The sequence below is a fragment of the Myotis nattereri genome (assembly GCF_964212035.1).
Source record: "Myotis nattereri genome assembly, chromosome: X".
Taxonomy (NCBI): domain Eukaryota; kingdom Metazoa; phylum Chordata; class Mammalia; order Chiroptera; family Vespertilionidae; genus Myotis; species Myotis nattereri.
The window spans coordinates 6,627,420-6,648,594 of NC_138078.1; the positions used below are offsets into that span (position 1 = coordinate 6,627,420).

At 42.4% G+C, this 21,175-nt stretch overlaps 1 protein-coding gene across 1 annotated transcript; it reads right to left on the reverse strand.

Annotated features, from left to right (window-relative positions):
• Positions 1-7,154: 7,154 nt before the first annotated feature.
• Positions 7,155-9,068, reverse strand: LOC308511321 (putative ATP-dependent RNA helicase DDX53; the record flags this gene model as incomplete). The annotated part of the gene is made up of 1 exon (XM_081081359.1): positions 7,155-9,068. The coding sequence occupies one exon, from the start codon at positions 9,066-9,068 to the stop codon at positions 7,155-7,157; it is 1,914 nt and encodes a 637-aa protein (XP_080937485.1).
• Positions 9,069-21,175: the final 12,107 nt, after the last annotated feature.

The following is a 21,175-nucleotide window of genomic DNA, read 5'->3' on the forward strand; positions in this document are numbered from 1 at the left end:
CATATATGGCTTTTATTATGTTGAGGTATGATCCTTCAATTCCCACCTTGCTGAGAGTTTTTATAAAAATGGGTGTTGAATTTAGTCAAACGCTTTTTCTGCATCAATTGATATGACTATGTGGTTTTTTTCTTTCAATTTGTTTATGTGATGTATCACGTTTATTGATTTGCGGATATTGTACCATCCTTGCATCCCTGGGATAAATCCTACTTGGTCATGGTGTATGATCTTTCTGATGTACTGCTGGATCCGATTTGCTAAGATTTTGTTGAGGATTTTGGCATCTATGTTCATGAGGGACATTGGCCTGTAATTCTCTTTCATTGTGTTGTCTTTACCTGGTTTTGGTATTAGGGTGATGCTGGCTTCATAGAATGAGCTTGGAAGTGTTCCTTCCTCTTGAATTTTTTGTAGTAGTCTGAGGAGGATAGGTTTTAGTTCTTCCTTGAACGTTTGGTAAAACTCCCCTGTGAAGCCATCTGGTCCTGGGCTTTTGTTTGCTGGAAGGTTTTTGATGACTGCTTCAATTTCTTCCATAGTTATTGGCCTATTGAGATTTTTAGATTCTTCCTGATCAAGTTTTGGAATGTTGTATTTTTCTAGGAATATGTCCATTTCCTCCAAGTTGTCTAGTTTGTTGGAGTAGACCTGTCCATAGTATTTATTAACAATCATTGGTATTTCTGTGGGGTCTGTTGTTATTTTGCCTCTATCGTTTATGATTTTGTTTATTTGGGTCCTTTCTCTTTGCTTTTTGGTGAGCCTGGCTAGAGGTTTGTCAATCTTGTTTATCCTTTCAAAGAAACAGTTCTTTGTTTCATTGATTTTCTGTATTGTTTTTTTGGTCTCTATGTCATTTATTTCTGCTCTAATCTTTATTATCTCCTTCCTTCTGCTCACTCTGGGCTTTTCTTGTTGCTCTCTTTCTAATTCATTTAGCTGTAGATTTAAATGATTTACTATCATTTTTTCTTGTTTGTTGAGATAGGCCTGTAGAGCTATAAACTTCCCTCTCAGGACTGCTTTCATTGTGTCCCATAGGTTTTGGATTGTTGTGTTTTCATTGTCATTAATTTCCAGGATGTTTTTGATTTCTTCTTTGATCTCATTGTTAACCCAATCAATATTTAATAACATGCTATTCAGCTTCCAAGTGTTTGAGTATTTGGGGTTGTTTTTATTGTAGTTTATTTCTAATATTATGCCATTGTGGTATGAGAAGATGCTTTTTATGATTTCAGTCTTCTTGAATTTGGGGATACTTTGCTTGTGACCCAATATGTGGTCCATTTTTGAATATGTCCCATGAGCATCCGAGTGGAATGTATATTCCGTGGCTTTGGGGTGAAGTGTTCTGAAGATGTCTATTAAGTCCATTTGATCTAGTGAGTCATTTAGGATTGCTGTTTCTTTGCTGATTGTTTGTCTAGAGGACTTATCCAGTGCTGTCAGTGGTGTTTAAAGTCACCTACTATGATTGTATTGTTGTCGATCTCTCCTTTGATATCTTCCAGGAGTTTTTTTATGAATTTGGGTGCTCCTGCATTGGGTTCATATATGTTTACCAGAGTTATATCTTCTTGTTGTATTGATCCGTTTAGTATTATAAAGTGGCCTTCCTTATCTCTTGTTATGGCCTTCACTTTGAGGTCTATTTTGTCTGATATAAGTATTGCTACTCCAGCTTTCTTTTCCTTTCCGTTTGCCTGAAAGATATTTTTCCTTCCCTTCACTTTCAGTCTGTGTGAGTCCCTTCTAATGAGGTGGGTCTATTGTAGACAGCGGATGTATGGGTCATGTTTTTTTATCCATTCAGCCACTCGATGTCTTTTGTTTGGAGCATTTAGTCGGTTTACGTTTAAAGTTATTATTGAAAGGTACTTGTTTGTAGCCATTTCTTTTTTTGTGTGGCTGTTTTCTTTCTGAGAATTTTATTTCTTCTTTTTACACAAGTCCTTTTAGCATTCCTTGCATTGCGGGCTTGGTGGTGATAAACTCCCTTAGCCTTTTTTTGTCTGTGAAGCTTCTTATTTCCCCTTCAAGTTTGAATGATAGCCTTGCTGGATAGAGTATTCTTGGATTCAGTCCTTTGCTTTGCATCACTTTGTAAATTTCCGTCCATTCTTTTCTGGCCTGATGAGTTTCTGTTGAGAAATCATTTGATAATCTAATGGGAGATCCCTTGTATGTAACTTTCCGTCTCTCTCTGGCAGCCTGTAAGATTCTCTCTTTGTCCTGAACATTTGCCATGGTAATTATGATGTGTCTTGGTGTGGGTCTTTTCGGGTTCACCTTGTTTGGGACTCTCTGGGCTTGTGTGACTTTTTTCTTCCCCACCTCAGGGAAGTTTTCTGATATTATTTCTTCAAATAGGTTTTCTAATCCTTGTTCATCTTTCTGTTGTTCTGGCACCCCTATTATTCACATATTGTTTTGTTCCATGTTGTCCCAAAGCTCCCTTAAGCTCTCCTCCTGTCCTTTGATTTTTTTCTCCAATTGCAGTACATTTTGGGTGTGTTTTGCTTCCTTGTCTTCTAATTCACTAATTCGGTCCTCCGCTTCTCCTAGTCTACTGTTGATACTTTCCATGGTGTTTATTATTGCAGCTATATCACTCTTCATTTCTTCTTGGGTCTTACTTAAGTTGTTGATTTTTTCATCTGATTCTTCTAGCTTCTTCCATATGTTATTGATTTTTTCATCTGTTTCTTCTTGCTTCTTGCATAGGTAGTTGACTTTTTCATCTGTTTCTCCTTGCTTCTTGCAGAAGTTGTTGATTTTTTCCTCCATCCGGTTTATGCACTCTAGGACCCTTATTCTGAATTCTTTTTCTGTCATGTTGCATGCCTCTGTATTACTTAGCTGCTTTTCTGGAGAGTCGTCCTTCTCTTTCCTTTGGGGGTTTCTTTGTCTACCCATGTTTGATCTCACTGACATATCTAGACGTTGAGTCGTTCAGTGGCTGCTCCCTGGGTGGCAGTGACTCCTTGGTCTGTGGTTGCTCTTCGGGCGGTTGCGGTGTCAGCTGCTCTTCAGTTGGCAGCAGCTCCTCTGGTGGGTGCCGTTCATAGCTGTGGTGGCTCTTCTGGCTGGTGGGGGGAGGTTTCACATACAGCTGCTGTTCCTCAGCAGAGGGGGTGGTGCTCAGGAGGCTGCTGTTGCTTGGATCAGCTGCGTTGATTTAAAGGCACAAAATACAACACAACAAGGCGCCACGTACCAGGCACTTAGTCCTGCCAGGTATTCAGGAGAGTGTTGAATTTCCCTGCGATACACTGTTCCTCTGTGTTGTAAACCACAGTCCTTATTTTAAAGCAGGCCGTATTTGTTTCCCAGACTGCCTTATTTTGTGTTTAGCAAAGAGTCAGTTTGTGGCTCAGCCTCTGGGTGGCAGTGTTCTGGGGTTGACCTCTGAGGCTATACGGCTTCTCTATCGCCCTTAAAGCTGGTTTGGGGAGGTCAACTATCCAGAGCTGTTTCTTTAATTGTTCCCCTGCTCTCTAAAATATTTCTTGATATGTCATGGTTTCCATGATGCACATCATCCTGTTCCTTCTCCATTGGGAATGATTCATTGAGGAGCTTTTGGGATATGGCACATGGAACTACACAAATCAGCAGAAATGGCCTTAACTTTATATGTATTCATTACTGAACAAGACTGTTGTACTCATTCTACCTATGAAGTCAAGACACAAAGCCCCTCACTGGAACATGATGGGCATTTGAGTCCATTCTTCCTCATCCTGTACTTACATGATTGATTTTTCATTTCTTTATTTAACTAAAAGTAGGCTTTATATTTATCATTTTTAGTCACCCTATGGTCAATTGCAGCAGCTGCGAGGCCTCAGGGTCCCGGGATCAGCAGATCCGAGAGGCCTCAGGGCCCCAATAACAGCGGAGCTGCGAGGCCTCAGGGGCCTGGGATCAGCAGATCCGAGAGGCCTCAGGGCCCCGAGATCAGCGGAGTGGCAAAGCCTCCAGGCCCCAGAATAGGCTGAGCCAGGAAGCCTCAGGGCCCCGGGATCAGCAGAGCCTAGAAGCCTCAGGGCCCTGGGACCAGCGGATCCAAGAGATGTCCTGCTCCGGATCAGCAGAGCCGAGAGGCCTCGGGGCCCCAAGATCAGTGGATCTGAGAGGCCTCAGGGCCCCAAGATCAGGGAGCCAAGAGGCCTCAGTGTCCCTGGATCAGTGGTACTGTGAGGCCTCAGGGCCCCAGGACCAGCGGATCCAAGTGGCCTCAGGGCCCCAAGATCAGGGAGCCAAGAGGCCTCAGTGCTCTGGGAACAGCCGCGCCGAGAGGCCTCAGAGCCCCGGGATCAGCGGAGCCGAGAGGCCTCAGGGCCCCGGGATCAGCGGAGCCGTGAAGCCTCAGGGCCCCGGGATCAGTGGAGTGGCCAAGCCTCTAGGCCCCGGAATCAACGGAGTGGGGAAGCCTCCCGGCCCCGGAAAAGGCTGAGCAAGGAAGCCTCAGGGCCCTGGGATCAGGGGAGCCTAGAAGCCTCAGGACCCCGGTACCAGCGGATCCAAGAGGCGTCCCACCCCGGATCAGCGGAGCCGAGAGGCCTCAGGGCCCCAAGATCAGTGAGCCAAGAGGCCTCAGTGCCCCGGGATCAGCGGAGCAGAGAGGCCTCAGGGCCCCAAGATCATTGGAGCTGCGAGGCCTCAGAGCCCCGGGATCAGCGGAGCCGAGAGGCCTGCAGGCAGCGGGATCAGCGGAGCCGTGAGGCAGCGCCTGCCCTGGAGCCAGTGCCCAGGCCCCTGGATTTACCACAGGCCCCTTCACCCCTGCCCTTGCCCCGCCTCCACCGCCGCCCCCCTGTCCAGCAGCTGCCCCGCCTGCCCCACTTGCTGAAGTCCAAATCTTAGGCCAGCCTCCTGCAGGTGCTGGCAGGGGCCGCCACCCAGGGGGTTCCCCCAGCCCCCATCAGCAGCCTGTTGGAACTCTGCTTGGCTGCCACAGCCACAGGCACATCAGGACCACCCTGCTGCTTAACTCCCAGGTCCTGAGCACAGTGTGGAGCCGCCATGCCTGGAGGGCGGGCACACGTGTGCCTGGTGCAGCGGGACTTGCTGGGGAGCCGCCCACCTTCCCGGCCAGGCCTTAGGTCCGTCGCCCAACGTGGAAGGGCCCCAGCGGCCACCAGGCCCTGAAGGCTGCCCTGAAAGTCACACAAAGACAGCCTTCTACTGGAGGGCAGGCATGTGGTGCTCCGGGAAGATGCCGGAGGTAGGGAAGGAAGGTCATGGAAGGGAACAATTGCAAGAGGAGATCCCGAAGGTTCTGAAAGCAGAGGACCAGCTCCTTGCAGACCTGAACTCTGTGGGGGCCTCCTGATCGGCCCTGGCGGTGGGAGACACAGGAGGAGGTGATGGACCGGGGCTGCGCCCAAGGAAGACTCAGAGGAAGCAACGTGTGGACAGGGCCAGGCGGAGCAGGCAGGCCCGTGCGATGCCCGCTGGAGCGCAGCCAGACCCCAAGGCGACCACCAAGCCAGGCCCCAGGGAGAAGGGAGCAGATGCCACTCCACTCTCTGGAGAAGACCATTGAGCAGAAAACTAAAGAAACCGATTTTACATCATTTCCCGTTGGAGAACAGTTGGCATGTAAGCCCCTGACCAGTGCCCAGCCTCTCCTCTGTCTGTCTATCTCACTCTTAGGTACCATGTTCTTTGTTCTCTCTTAAATGCAACTCATTTTTAAACTAGATTGCTTTTAAAAGAAGACTAAATATAGTTTCCCTTAAGTTATTTAGGCGGTGCTGGGGCTGCTGGGGGCCTGATAGGAGACACAAACAGGCAGCGGGGGGCCTGTACCCAGCAGCCCCAAGGCCCACCACCTTGGTGCTGGGGCTGCTGGGGCCCTGATCAAAGACCCGCAGCCTCAGGCCCCGCCATCAAGGTGCTGGGGCTGCTGGGGGTATCAGAGACACACACCCGCAGGCCCGGCACCCAGCAGACCCAACGCCTCCGCGGCAGCGCTAAGGAGCAGCAAGCCGAGCGGTAGGAAGCAGCAAGCAGGTGGGCAGTAAGGAGGGAGGGGTCCCAGACTGCGAGAGGGCACATGCTGTGCTAAGGGACCCCCCACCCATCCCCAGTGCACGAATGTCCTGCACTGGGCCTCTAGTTTAATATAACCACCTGAATTTACTAGTGAAGAAAGTGAGAGCTCCAAAGTCAAGACCATTTTTACCAATGGTTGGTAACAACATTTGTATGAAAATTTGGTTTGCACTGAGTCAGGCACCCTGTTCTGTTAGTCACATCTGTTGGGAAAAAAATAGAATTTGGGAATCTTCTAGAAGATTTAGCAGTTATCCTATATAATAAAAAGCTAATATGCAAATTGTCCCCTTGACTGGGAGTTTGACCAGTAGTTGGACCAGGGGATGGGGCCAGCCAGCCAACCACCTATGGCTCCGCCCCTTAGCTGGCCCTGCAACTGATTGCCCCCCCCCAATCGGGGGGGGGGCGACCAGCCAACCACTTGTGGCCCCTCCCCCCAGCGGGCCCCATCCCCAATCGGCCCCCCCCACATCAGGGGCAAGCCAGCTAGCCAACTTCTTCCCAAGTCCCTCCCCACCCACCCCCCGGCCACCCGGCTTGATGGCCCCGATTGGGGCGGGCTGGCCAGACCCCACCCATTCACAAATTTGTGCACTGGGCCTCTAGCTTTCTTATGAATTAAAATAATTATGTAAGTACATTGGAGATATTTTTAGGGATTATTGTGGCACTGATCACTGGGTGAAAATGGAATATATTGACGGCGATAAGCTTGATAAAAACTATGTTTCATTTCAGTACAACTATTTTAAAACAAGAAAAGTGCCATTGTTGTCTACTACCAAGTCTTTTAGAGAAGACACAGATGGACATGGCAGGCTATAATAGAATCTAAACTTTAACCAACACATAATATCTATTTTCCCCCCACAGAATCTCTCACTCCGTCATTTTCAAAACACTTGACTTTATTAAGGAGTTTACACACAATATTGAAAGCTTAGTGGTATTATTAAATAGTCAGTTGTCTTCAAACTATCAGTATGTTTCCAATGCTTTTCAATAAGTGTCTTGAACACTGCATACTTTAACTTATCTTGAATCTTCTGGTAGTCTGGCACAACTTCTTTTCACTGCAGATCTTAATGAAACTCCTTGGGTTTTTGTTGAAATAGTTTTGATTTGTGTCCTGTGTCTCTATTTTGTTCACCTAACTTGTATTTTTTGGCCATTGTTACAAGAGCTTCTGGGATACTTTGATTTGATCTTTCCAGAATTTTAATCAATTCAGGGGCAGTCTTCCAATCATTTTTCGTCATAAGAGTAATGGACGTGCCAGTCTTCCCTGCTCTTCCAGTACGCCCTACTCTGTGTACGTATTCTTCAATGTTTCTTGGGAAATCATAATTATACACATGTGTGATATCATCAACATCAAGACCTCGGGATGCTAAGTCAGTAGAAATCAGTATTTTCACATTTCCACTTCTAAAGTCATCTAATGCCTGCTCACGGTCACTCTGTTCTCTGTTTCCATGCAAGCATTGTACAGACAGGCCTTGGACACTTAAATCGCTGGATAAGCCATCAGCAACAATTTTTCTACTGACAAACACGATGACTTTGTCTTTGGGTGACAGGCTGTGTAGGAATTCTTTTATAAGAGATCGTTTTTCTTCTTCTGTGGTAACAATTATATTTTGCTTCACTGTATTTACAGCAACTAGGTCCAGAGTACCAACATAAACGATCATAGGCTCTTTCAAATAAGTTTGTGAAAGTCGATGAATGGCATCTGGCCAAGTTGCACTTGTCATAATCGTTTGCCGATCTGGGCGCACATCTAATAAAATCTTCATTATCTGAGGTTGAAATCCCATGTCTAGCATCTTATCAGCTTCATCTAAGACTAAGTAGGTTATGCTTCTAAGGTTGACAAAATTATTCATTTGCAGATCATTCAGTCGCCCAGGAGTTGCAATAATGATGTCTATGTCTTTGGCAACGTCTTTTATTTGTTGTTGTCTACTTCCACCACCGTATATACAAATACTTTTAAGATTTTTATATGCATACTTAGAACATTCATTTCCTATCTGGAGAGCTAATTCTCTAGTCGGTGTAAGGACTAGCATGCCGGGACCATTCCTCTGTTCTCCGGGTGTTGCTTGAGAACTGATGTGAATAAGCCCAGGCAATAAATAAGACAAAGTTTTGCCTGTTCCAGTTTGGGCGACTCCTACAAGATCTATCCCTTGTAGAACAATTGGCCACACCTGTGATTGAATTGGCGTTGGCTTTTGAAACCCTGCTTTTTGAATGTTTTTCATTATTTCAGGATAATTCTGGAAAGCGTCCTCAAATTTAATAGTTGGGTTGGGGATAGACCGTTTTTCACCATCTTTCAAATCATCACAAATTATATTGAAGTGTTCCTTCCTCCAAAGGTCTGCCTGCATTGGAGACAGAGAACTTGTTGCTTTGGATTCTATGTAAAAGTCTTTTTTAATGGGTGCTAAGTCTTCCCATCTTCTTTTCTCCCAGTCTGTCACTCTTGCCTTAATTCGATCCCAGTCTATCAATGGTTGAACTTCTCTAACAGTGTTATCTGTGGTTAAGTCTCTTGCAACAGCTGGCTGGGGTGCAGCATTATTAGCAGTGCCTTCTGAATATTGGTGGTTGCTTCCTTGTCTTTCAACAATAGTCTCTATAGCTGCTTTGGCCTTTGCTTGCATATCCTCGCTGCCAAAAATGTTTACGTCTGCTTCGGAATCACCCCGTACCGGGAAGATCTGTATTTTCGTGTTTGTCCTACTCTGAATGTCTCTTATTTTTGATCCGCCATGACCAATCACTGTACCAACCAGACTTTTTTTTATTTTAAAAACGAGAGGAGGGCCTTGGGGGCCAGGAGCCCTAGGCTCCAGGTGGCTGGAGGAGCTGCCCCAGCTCTGGCCTCTGCCACCTCTTCCTCCCCTGCCATCTCTGTAGGCCCTGCCAGCCCTGGGATCCCTTAGGTTTGGCTCTGCCCACTTCTGCTTTGGGGCCCAGGCCATTGCTACATGGTAGAATTGGTACAGACTTATCGCCTACCACCAGTTGGGAGATGTGGCCTCAGGTCTCTTTCTCTTCAGGCTCTGGAGAAACAGACCATACTGACTTGTAGATAGGTAGTTATATACCCGTTACCTAGGGAAACATTTAATGTGATGTCACAGAGGGATGGCCTGACCAATCACAGGCTTGGGACTAGGGTGAGGTAAGCAGGTATCTCTGAAGCAAATTTAAAGTGACACTCACTCTCAGAGGTTGAGCCTATAGGCCTTTACAGGACCTTGAGAGTGAGTGTTTCTGCATCATGGGTGTCATAGGTGCCTCCATTGCTCACTTCATGCTAATTTTAGCTCAGTTTGTGAGCAGATTTGAAGCAAGCCATGAACTTATCCACATAGTTTTGCTTTTTTAAAAAAATAAATAAATAAATCAATCATTTCCACAGGAAGAAATATAGTGGATTTGTTTGTTTCCTTAGATCCTTCTTCTTTTGCCAGTTACATCTTCATGGCATTTTTCTCTCTTCAGCAAAAGTTGAAGTTGCACAGAGTAGGTTTGATTCTCCTTGTATCCTTGTATTTGTAAGGACCAGTGTCAAATCCCCTTAAGGTTTCTGTTCATCAGTGTTAAATTCCTAGTTTTCTAAAATATTTCTTTTCTTTTCTTTTCTTTTTTTCTTTTTTTTTTTTTTTTTTGTTGGCTGTAGTCCTGCCATATATGGCTTTTATTATGTTGAGGTATGATCCTTCTACTCCCGCCTTGCTGAGAGTTTTTATCAAAAATGGGTGTTGGATTTTGTCAAATGCTTTTTCTGCATCAATTGATATGACCATGTGGTTTTTTTCTTTCAATTTGTTTATGTGATGTATCACGTTTATTGATTTGCGGATATTGTACCATCCTTGCATCCCTGGGAATAATCCAACTTGGTCATGGTGTATGATCTTTCTGATGTACTGCTGGATCCGATTTGCTAAGATTTTGTTGAGGATTTTGGCATCTATGTTCATGAGGGACATTGGCCTGTAATTCTCTTTCATTGTGTTGTCTTTACCTGGTTTTGGTATTAGGGTGATGCTGGCTTCATAGAATGAGCTTGGAAGTGTTCCTTCCTCTTGAATTTTTTGTAGTAGTCTGAGGAGGATAGGTTTTAGTTCTTCCTTGAATGTTTGGTAAAACTCCCCTGTGAAGCTGTCTGGTCCTGGGCTTTTGTTTGCTGGAAGCTTTTTGATGACTGCTTCAATTTCTTCCATAGTTATTGGCCTATTGAGATTTTTAGATTCTTCCTGATTGAGTTTTGGAATGTTGTATTTTTCTAGGAATTTGTCCATTTCCTCCAGGTTGTCTAGTTTGTTGGAGTAGACCTGTCCATAGTATTTTTTAACAATCATTTGTATTTCTGTGTGGTCTGTTGTTATTTCGCCTCTATCGTTTCTGATTTTGTTTATTTGGGTCCTCTCTCTTTGCTTCTTGGTGAGTCTGGCTAGAGGTTTGTCAATTCTGTTTATCCTTTCAAAGAACCAGCTCTTGGTTTCATTGATTTTCTGTATTGTTTTTTTGGTCTCTATGTCATTTATTTCTGCTCTAATCTTTATTATCTCCTTCCTTCTGCTCACTCTGGCGTTTTCTTGTTGCTCTCTTTCTAATTCTTTGAGTTGTAGAGTTAGATGATTTACTACCACTTTTTCTTGTTTTTTGAGATAGGCCTGTAGAGCTATAAACTTCCCTCTCAGGACTGCTTTCATTGTGTCCCATAGGTTTTGGATTGTTGTGTTTTCATTGTCATTAGTTTCCAGGATGTTTTTGATTTCTTCTTTGATCTCATTGTTAACCCAATCAATATTTAATAACATTCTATTCAGCTTCCAAGTGTTTGAGTATTTGGGGTTGTTTTTATTGTAGTTTATTTCTAATATTATGCCATCGTGGTATGAGAAGATGGTTTTTATGATTTCAGTCTTCTTGAATTTGGGGAGACTTTGCTTGTGACCCAATATGTGGTCTGTTTTTGAATATGTCCCACGAGCATCAGAGTGGAATGTATATTCCGTGGCTTTGGGGTGAAGTGTTCTGAAGATGTCTATTAAGTCCATTTGATCTAGTGAGTCATTTAGGATTGCTGTATCTTTGCTGATTGTTTGTCTAGAGGACTTAGCCATTGCTGTCAGTGGTGTATTATAGTCCTCTACTATGACTGTATTGTCGTCGATCTCTCCTTTGATATCTTCCAGGAGTTTTTTTTTTTATGAATTTGGGTTCTCCTGCATTGGGTGCATATATGTTTATCAGGGTTATATCCTCTTGTTGTATTGATCCCTTTAGTATTATGAAGTGGCCTTTCTTATCTCTTGTTATGGCCTTCACTGTGAGGTCTATTTTGTCTGATATAAGTATTGCTACCCCAGCTTTTTTTTCATTTCCATTTGCCTGAAAGATATTTTTCCATCCCTTCACTTTCAGTCCGTGTGAGTCCCTTCTAATGAGGTGGGTCTCTTGTAGACAGCAAATATATGGGTCATGTTTTTTTCATCCATTCAGCCACTCGATGTCTTTTGGTTGGAGCATTTAGTCCGTTTACGTTTAAAGTTATTATTGAAAGGTACTTGTTTGTAGCCATTTCTATTTTTGTTTGTGGCTGTTTTCTTTCTGGGCTTTTTAGTTCTTCCTTTTACACCAGTCCTTTAGCATTTCTTGCATTGCTGGCTTGGTGGTGATAAATTCCCTTAGCCTTTTTTTTGTCTCTGAAGCTTCTTATTTCCCCTTCAATTTTGAATGATAGCCTTGCTGGATAGAGTATTCTTGGATTCAGTCCTTTGCTTTGCATCACTTTGTAAATTTCCGTCCATTCTTTTCTGTCCTGATGTGTTTATGTTGAGAAATCATTTGATAATCTGATGGGGGATCCTTTGTGGGTAACTGTCTGTTTCTCTCTTGCAGCCTTTACGATTCTCTCTTTGTCCTGAACATTTGCCATGGTAATTATGATGTGTCTTGGTGTGGGTCTTTTGGGGTTCATCTTGCCTCGGACTCTCTGTACTTGTGTAAATTTTTTCTTCCCCATATCAGTGAAGTTTTCTTACATTATTTCTTCAAATAGATTTTCTAATCTTTGCTGCTCTTCTTGTCCTTCGTGCACCCCTATTATGTGTATGTTACTTCGTTTCATGTTGTCCCGAAGCTCCCTTAGGCTCTCCTCCTGCTTTTTAATTTTTTTCTCCAGTTACTGTTTAGATTGAGCTTGTTTCTCTGCCTTATCTTCTAACTCACTAATTTGGTCCTCTGCTTCTTCTAGTCTGCTGTTGAAACTTTCCATGGTGTTTTTCATTGTAGCTATATCGCTTTTCATTTCTTCCTGATTCTTGCATAGGTTGTTGATTTTCTCATCCATCCAGTGAATGAATTGTACAACCATTATTCTGAATTCTTTTTCTGTCATGTTGCATGCTTCAACTTCATTAATGTCCTTTCTTGGTGACTCCTCATTGTCTTTCCTCTGGGTGTTGTTTCGTCTCTTCATTCTGATTATCTCCCAATGGTTCAAACTTCGAGTTGCGTGGGCCTGGGCCGTGTGCAGTGGGAGCCTCCCAACACCTTAGTGTCACTGAAGAGCTCTGACACTAAGATGTGTGGTTGTTGTGGGTTGGTGGGAACCAGGCTTGCTCAGAGTCAGTGTTGTCAGCGCTCAATGTTGCCTAGTACGCGCCCTTAGAATCAGGGACCCTGCCTGCACCATGCTGAAACAGAGACCCCCCCTGAAACGTGTTGAAAACCAGAGCCCCCTAGCATGCGCCAGGAGTCAGAGTTCCCCAGAATCCAGTATCAGAGTTTCTGTTGCTTCGCGCGACCTTGCCTTGAGAATCAGGGTCCCTGTGTGCCCTTGCACCAGGAATTGGAGTCACTGGCTCTTAGTATGAATGCACAGGAAATCAGGATCTCAGGCGCAGGTGAAAAGAAGCACAGTCAAGTCACTGGTGTTTGGTGCTGCCACCTGCCCAGAGAATCGGGGTCCCTGGGCCTGTGATATGTGGGACAAATTCCCGGTGTTTGCGTGATTGCTCCCAGCCCAGGGCTCAGAAGCCGGCAGTGCGCCTATGCTCAGTTCCTGGGGTTCGTGAGTTTGCTCCCAGCCCAGGGCTCAGAAGCCGGCAGTGCGCGAGTAGGATCAGTTCCAAGGTGCTCGCGCACTTCCAGGCTAAAGTTCCTGGAGCGCTGAGGCCCAGGCAAGGGGTGGGTCTATCAGTTAATTACTCTGGAGGTGCCTGCAAGCCTGTGGGAAGGGGGGATGGGCTCTGTTACTCAGGGATCTGCCGCGGGGATTTCTGAACTTTTGGTGTCCGCAGGTCTGTAGCTGTGGTCACAGGTCTCTGTCCCCAGTGGCTGCAGGGTCCTGGTATGCGTCTGAGATCAGACTGGGTGGTGCTGAGGCCAGGATCGTAGCCTCAAGCAGCTCTGTTTCCCAAGATGGCATGGTCACTGTGCCTGTGCTGGCCGCCCAGGAGTGTCCGCGCAGTGAGCGGGACTCCGCCGCCTAAGACTGCCCGGTTTAGCAGCCCCTTAGAAGACCTGCAGAATCTAACTGTCCCTAGCTCGTACACACACACCACACACGTCCACACACTCCTCTATCACTTCCTTGCGCTCTCACACTCTCTCCCTCCCTACCTTCCTGCTGGTCCCCATTTTTCCATTTTTCTCCAAGGGTTTTTTTTTTTTTAATTTTTTATCACCACATCAAAACTCCAAGGTTTTAGGAGCTCCATTCCAGAAAGAGGGAGGAAGACCAAATATACAGGGTGCGGCAAAAGTAGGTTTACAATTGTTCCTATGGAAAATAATACAACAATTAATAAAAATACAAGAATAAACTCTGCTTTGTGTACTCAAAATATCACAACGGGAAAATGTCTGGTATTCGCTGGCACCCTGCTCCGGGGGCAAAAGGACCCCCTCCCTCTCTTGGGCCGGTGAGAAGCTGACCTGTCCACACTGACGTCTGAAAACCACCCCACCCCGGTGAAAAATCCCTGCCGGACAAACGGCTCCCGGAAAATGACCAAACCGCAGGACAGACCGCAGGTTTCACCTGACCCTGGAAAGCCCCGACTGCCACCAGTTTCGGCCAGCAACAATTGCCTCAGAAAAGTATAAAACCTTGCCCCTGCCCAGGTTGGGCGCGGCTTCTCCTGCTCCCCTCTCTGAGCCAGTGAACCCGCCCGTGTGCTCCCAATAAAGCCTGTTTAATCTGGTCTCTGTTTTGACTCACGGTTTTTCCTCGCGGCGGCGTAAAACTTAAGAGAAAATATTTTCATAATCTTGACACAAAGTCCACCTTGAAGCATGGCACTGAAATTAGAAACATTAAATAAAAATATTGAGAGATTTGACTTCATTGAAAAAACGTAAGAAACTTTATAGGTGGCCAAAATATAGGTTAAAAGACAAAAATTAACCCATAGAAAAAGCTGTAACATATGTAAAAGAAAAAATATAGAGGGGTTATTAGCTATAATGTAACAGAGTCTTACTAATCAATAAAATGAACACCTCAATAAAAACATGGGCAAAGCATGGAGTTAAAAGAATAAATTCTTAAAAGCAGTTCAAATGGTCAAAACTTTTATGAATATGTGTTCAACTTTCTTAATAATGAAAGAAATGCAAAGTAAAATAATAAGATGTAAAGTTTGACATATTGGTTGGTAAAAACTAAAAAGATTGACAACAGTCAGGATTGTGACGGTATGATGAAAGAGGCCCTCTTATACACTAGTGGTGGAGATCTATATTCATACAAAGTTGGGGTGGACAATTCAGTGGCATTCATCACAGTGACTAATAGGCATGTCTTTTGCCAAGCAATTTCACTTCTAGAAATTTATCTTGACAACACAATCAAGCAAGTGAATAAATATATTGAGAGTTTTATACTAACACTGTACAATGGAAACAATTTAAATGCCCTAGGGCCGTGGTCAGCAAACCACGGCTTGTGAGCCACATGCGGCTCTTTGGCCCCTTGAGTATAGCTCTTCCACAAAATACCACGTGCAGACGTGCACGTACAGTGCAATTGAAACTTCATGGCCCATGTGCAGAAGTCAGTATTTTGTGGAAGAGCTGGTATTTTGTGGAAGAGCCACACTCAAGGGGCCAAAGAGCCGCATGTGGTTCGCGAGCCATGGTTTGCCAAGCCGCGGTTTGCTGACCACTGCCCTAGGGGATTGGATAACTAAATAATGGTATATTTGTGCAATGGCATATCATGTAGCCATTAATAAGGATAAAATAAGTGTACAGGCATGAAAATATGCTCATAGATCATTAAAAATTTGGTTTTAGAGTTTTGACTATAAGGGGAATCCTCGTTTTGTTTTAAAAAGGTATCTGAAATATTTAGTCAATGCTGATTTCTTTCAGAGCGGAATTGGGAAAGGCACTATCACTTCTTTTTTTAAACTATGTTTATTAAATTTATTTTTAGAGAAAGAGGAAGGGAAAGGGAGAGAGAAACATTGAGAGAGAAACATGGATCGCTGCCTCCTGCATGCTCCCTACTGAAGATTGAGCCTGCAACTGGGGTATAACCTCTTTCTAGGCAATGAAAGGCAATGTTTCAGAGGTAGATTTCTGATGTCAGACTCTGGGGTTCCAATTCTGGCTCTGCTGTTTACTAGCTTTCTATTGTTAGGCCTGTTTCTTAATCTCTTTCAGCCTCTATTCCTTGACCTTTTAAGTTGGGCATAGACATAATGGTCCAGCTCACAGGATCGTTGTGAGTGTTCATATATGTATTGGTTGTTTCATTTTATCATAGTGTCAGAAAATGGCCAGGGTTTAATACATTTTAGCTATCATTATAACATTTTTCTATATGCCTTGAACTTTACAACAAACATCTATCACTTTGGCAGTAAAAGAGCAATACATACATAAGGTGGCCCCCAAAATGTGGAAATACAGGCACATATAAAATGGCTTATTGATATATCACAATAGAATAAAATAGCCATCTATGATTCCTGACTTGATTACCCTGTATATTTACGTTTAAGTTATTTTTTAAATTAGGTGAAATTCATATAATATAAAATTAACCATTTTAAAGTGAAAAATTCAGTGGCATTTAGTATATTCACAATGTTGTGCAATCACTACTTGTATCTAGTTCTAAGAAATTCTATCACTTCAGAAGGAAAGCCTATACCAGTTAAGCAGTCACTCCCCAATCTCTTCTTTCCACATACCCCTGGGAACCACCAATTTTCCTTCTGTCTATGGATTGACCTCTTCTGGATATTTTATACAAATGGAATCATACAATGTGTGACCTTTTGTGTCTGGCTGTTTTCACTCAGCATATTGTTTTTGAGGTTCATCCACATTGTAACATGTGTCAGAACTTCATTTCTTCGTAGGATGAATACTATTTCATTGTGTGGCTAGACCACACATTTGTTTATCCATGCATCAATTGATGGCCTTTTGGCTACTGTGAATTGTATTTCCATGAACATGTGTGTACAAGTGCTTGTTTGAATGCGTGTTTCAATTCTTTTGGATACATACCTAGTAGTGAAGTTGCTGGGTCATGAGCTAATTCTATGTTGAACTTTTTGAGGAACTGCCAGATTGTTTTCCACAGCAGTTGCACCAATTTACATTCCCACCAGCAATGCATAAAGGTTCCAATATCTCCACATTCTCTCCCAAACTTGATGTTTTTCATTTTTTAAAAATTATAGCCATCCTAGAGGGTGTGAAGTGGTATTTTATTGTGGTTTTGATTTGCATTTCCTTGATGACTAGTGATATTGAGCATCTTTTCAGGAGCTTGTGGACTGTATTAGCATATCATCTTTGGAAAAATGTCTGTTTAAATCCTATGCCCGTTTTTCAGTTAGGTTGTTTGTCTTTTTGTTGTTCAATTGTAAGAATTTATATATTCTGGATGTATATTTACCTTTGAAAACAAAGAGTGAGTCTCATCCTTTGAGGAGTCAACTCAGATCCTCCAAGAAGCCTGATGTCTTTGGCTAAAATTTATTTCTCCACACTTAGAGAACAGGTAACAAAGACCATAATGTGGCCCACAAATCTGAAAATATTTACTATTTATCTCTCTACAGAAAATGTATCAATTCCTTGAGGGCAGGGATGGTTTTTGACAGAGCCTTAAATGCTCAAAATGATGGCCCTCGGTCACTAAAAAATCGAGTGTTTTGCATATAGTTCAAAGTGAAGCAATCTATTTTGGAAAAAAAATCTTTCCAAAGTGATTATGGCCAGCGTTCTGAACTTCAAATTTAATTATTTGCTAATAATTTACATATATGGAATACCCCATTTTCAGGTAAATCAGAATAAATGAAGTGTTCCTATAATTTTATTTGCCAAATTTGTGGCTGAACTTTCAGGAAATAATTTGAAAAATAATTTACGTGCTTCAAACCCTGAAGTTTGAAGCTAAACCTGAAATCATTGCTATAATTTGCCTCTGTGGAAACACAAGATTATTGGTACAAAGTATCACTCAATTTATGGTTCAGGAACTGAGCCACATGGCCTAAAGCCAGCAATTAGTTCACTGCTAGCAAAGGCCTGTAAATGTCTCTGCTCTTACCTGAAGAAGTTTCAGACTGACACCAGAAATGTGTTTTAAAATAATGCATCTATTTTTTTCTTTATTGATTAAAGTATTACGCATGTGTCCTTATCCCTCCATTGTCCCCCACCCCCTGCTCATGCCCTTACCTCCCCTGGCCCCTGGTGTCTGTGTCCATTGGTTAGGCTTACATGCATGCATGTAAATCCTTTGGTTGATCTCTCCCCCTTACTCCCACCCTCCCCAGCCTTCCCTCTGAGGTTCGAAAGTCTGAAATAATGAATCTATTTTGGAGATCCTGAAACTTGGACATTTCCACATTGCTATTTTCACCTTAGTCTAGGCTTCTGTTATGCATCAGAAATAGCACAACGCAAGAGGCACAATGCCCTTTTCTTAGCTGTTTTACCTTGATTTTTTTTAAGACCCAGCTTGAGCATTTCTCTGGCCTTGAAAATCAGATTGATTTAGGAACTGATGGCTGCCTAGTGGAGGAAAATTAAAAGTTGTGACTGCACTACCCTCTGGTCTTCTGTGTGAATGGCCGAGGTCTGTGTTTGATTCTAATTAAAAGCAGACAGAAATTACTGAGGTGAAACTAGAGAGAAAAAAGTGTCTGCCTTTATAATCATGAGACATCTTTGCAGGGGCCTGCTCTAGTGATGAGTGGGGAAACAGGTATGCTGGGGCATACTCAGCAAACTTCCTCTCTAAAGGCCAGATAGTAAATATTTTTAGCTTTGCAGGCCATAGAGTTTCTGTTGCAACTATTCAATTCTGCCATTGCATAGACAACAGGAGAAAGAAATAGCATGGCTGTGCTCCAATCACTTTATAGGCTGCAGGTTACACTTGGCCTGCGGGTAGGTGGTAGTTTGCCAATCCAGGTCTATACCATCAATCTGAGGTTTCTTCCTCCTGTTGGCACACTTTGGAGAATTTCTTTGTTTACAATCCACCCAAGGAAGGTGACCATGGAAGGCAGAGAGAGATGCTTTTTACACATGGCATGCTTTCTATGAAGATTCTGACAATGCATTTGGTCCAGGACAAAGCTAAAATCATAGCTAATGGGGGATTGATGACCCATGTAGTTTTAGAGACATTTTTATTGTAGGTTTAACTGGAAGGAAGAATCTAGAATTGACTGTTATCTATAGGCCTACAGTAAATGGGGCGAGAATTTTTCCCAAGATAGTGTGTGTCTGCCACTCTCTCAAATAAAATATTTTTTGGCTACTGTCTTGTTCTTTTCTCTTCGTAAATGCAATGTCAGTCATCTCTGTGCGGTTTCTGTGTAGATTGTTCGGATATATGCTGGGTTTTACTTTCCTAACATAAATACTCCCAAGATTCCCTTTAATTTCTTCTGAGAAGAACTTGTAGCAATAAAGTGGAGTGGTCTTTTATCATACATTTCAACACTAACAGATGTTCAAATGCATGTTAAATTGAAAATACAGTAGTCCCCTCTTATTCATGGAGGATATGTTCCAAGATTCCCAGTGGATGCCTGAAACCATGGATAGCGCTGAATTCTACATAGACTATGCTTTTTCCTATACATACGTACCTTTGATAAAGTTTACTTTCTAAATTAGGCAATTTCACAGATAGAAGATTTATTTTTACTGTAGATCTTAACAACCTCAGCACACATTTTTTCTTTTCTTATTACGTCCAGAACTTTCACCTTTTTCATTTAAAGAAAGCACTTGACAGCATCTCTGTTGCATGTCTGAATGGCCAGCATCACTACTCCTGGACTTTGGGGCCACTGTTAAGTAAAATATGGGTGACTTGAACACAAGTACTGTGATACGGAGACAGTTGAACTGATAATCAAATGGCTACTGAGTGATGAATGGACAGAGTAGTATATACAGTATGGAGACACTGGACAAAGGGATGATTCACCTCTCAGGCCAGCATATTGAGAAGGTACGTCATTGTATCATGCTACTCAGAACAGCCACAGTTTAAAACTTATGAATTGTTAATTTCTGGAATTTTCCATTTAATATTTTTTGACTGTGGCTGATCATGGGGTAACTGAAATCCTAGAAAGCAAAACTGCAGATAAGAAGACACTACGGTGTTGAGCTAGTGTAAGAAAGGACAGATAAATGGCCTTTGAAATGCTGCCTAAACTTACCTTCAATTAGATCATATTCTTACCCTTATTTAGACGCTATTATTTATATGAGACAAGAACATTCACAAATAAGTGGGGAGAGGGATGGATTATGTAATAAATGGCAGTGGAAAAATCAAGTTTGGGAAAAAACAATTTGGAAAGAAAACAGTTTAGGACCTCATCTTACACCATACACTAAATGAATGAGATGATATAGAGTTATGAATGAAATAAGATATGAAAATATAATAAAATCCAGAAGAAACTTTGGTTGAACATTCAAATGATCTCGAGTAGGAAATGCCTTTGGCCCAGGAATCCCAGCTACAGGCATCAATCCTACAAGATTAAACACACCATAATGTAAGGTAGAGCTATATTCAGGCAGCGTTTTCTTGTAATGGTAAAACTGGAAATACCCTGAATGTTCCCCAGTAGAAAAATGGCTGGGTTAATCATGCACATTTTTACTGTGAATGATTACTAGAAAAATGAATCACAGCTATTACTTGACTTGGAGAGATGCAGTGATATGTTAGTAAGTAAAGGGGAAAGACGGTCTTCAGGGTAGAAGACACACTATGGTATAATTTTGGTTAAAAAGAAATAGATGCTCTCTCTCACATGCATGTGTTTGTATATCAGCACAGTCAAAGACATAGCAGGATATGCCCTGAATTATTATTATTGGTATCTTGGTGTGGGTTGACTGGATTGGGGAACAGTTTTTATCAATATACCTATTATAGCACTTTATCTATTAAATGGAATATCCATTCCATTTAAATGAATGGAATATGTTATTATTGTGCTTCAATTAAAAATTTACAAGTGCTTATTTATTATAAAGCAATATAATATAGCATTACATTTTTTAAAAAAGGAAAAACTATTATATCACGTTTTAAATATCTCCCTGGGTCATCTTGGTATAGAGGATGTCCCAAAAATGTATACACACACTTGGAATAATTATAAAGGCAGTGTTTATTAAAATACGTTTCATTTTCAAGATTGAGCTATCAGCTGTTAAAGTGTGTATGCATTTTTTGGGACACCCTGTATTTAAGATCCTCAGTATTACATATATTTTTAGTTGATAGTTTTTAATGGCTGAATGGTATTGAATTATCATGATTTTCTTTAACTATTCCCCTAATGTTAGACATATGTTATTTCTAGTTTGCCGCTATTATGGTTCTTACTGCATGAACACCTTTATACTTATTGTTTTTATTCTGTTGATTAATTTTTGAAAATATATTGTCTAATATGTGATTATTATTCAAATTATATATGAATATCTATTGCTCTTGTTATACACTGCCTTAGCTATAAAATTTTACATCAGATATTTGCATTGATATTCA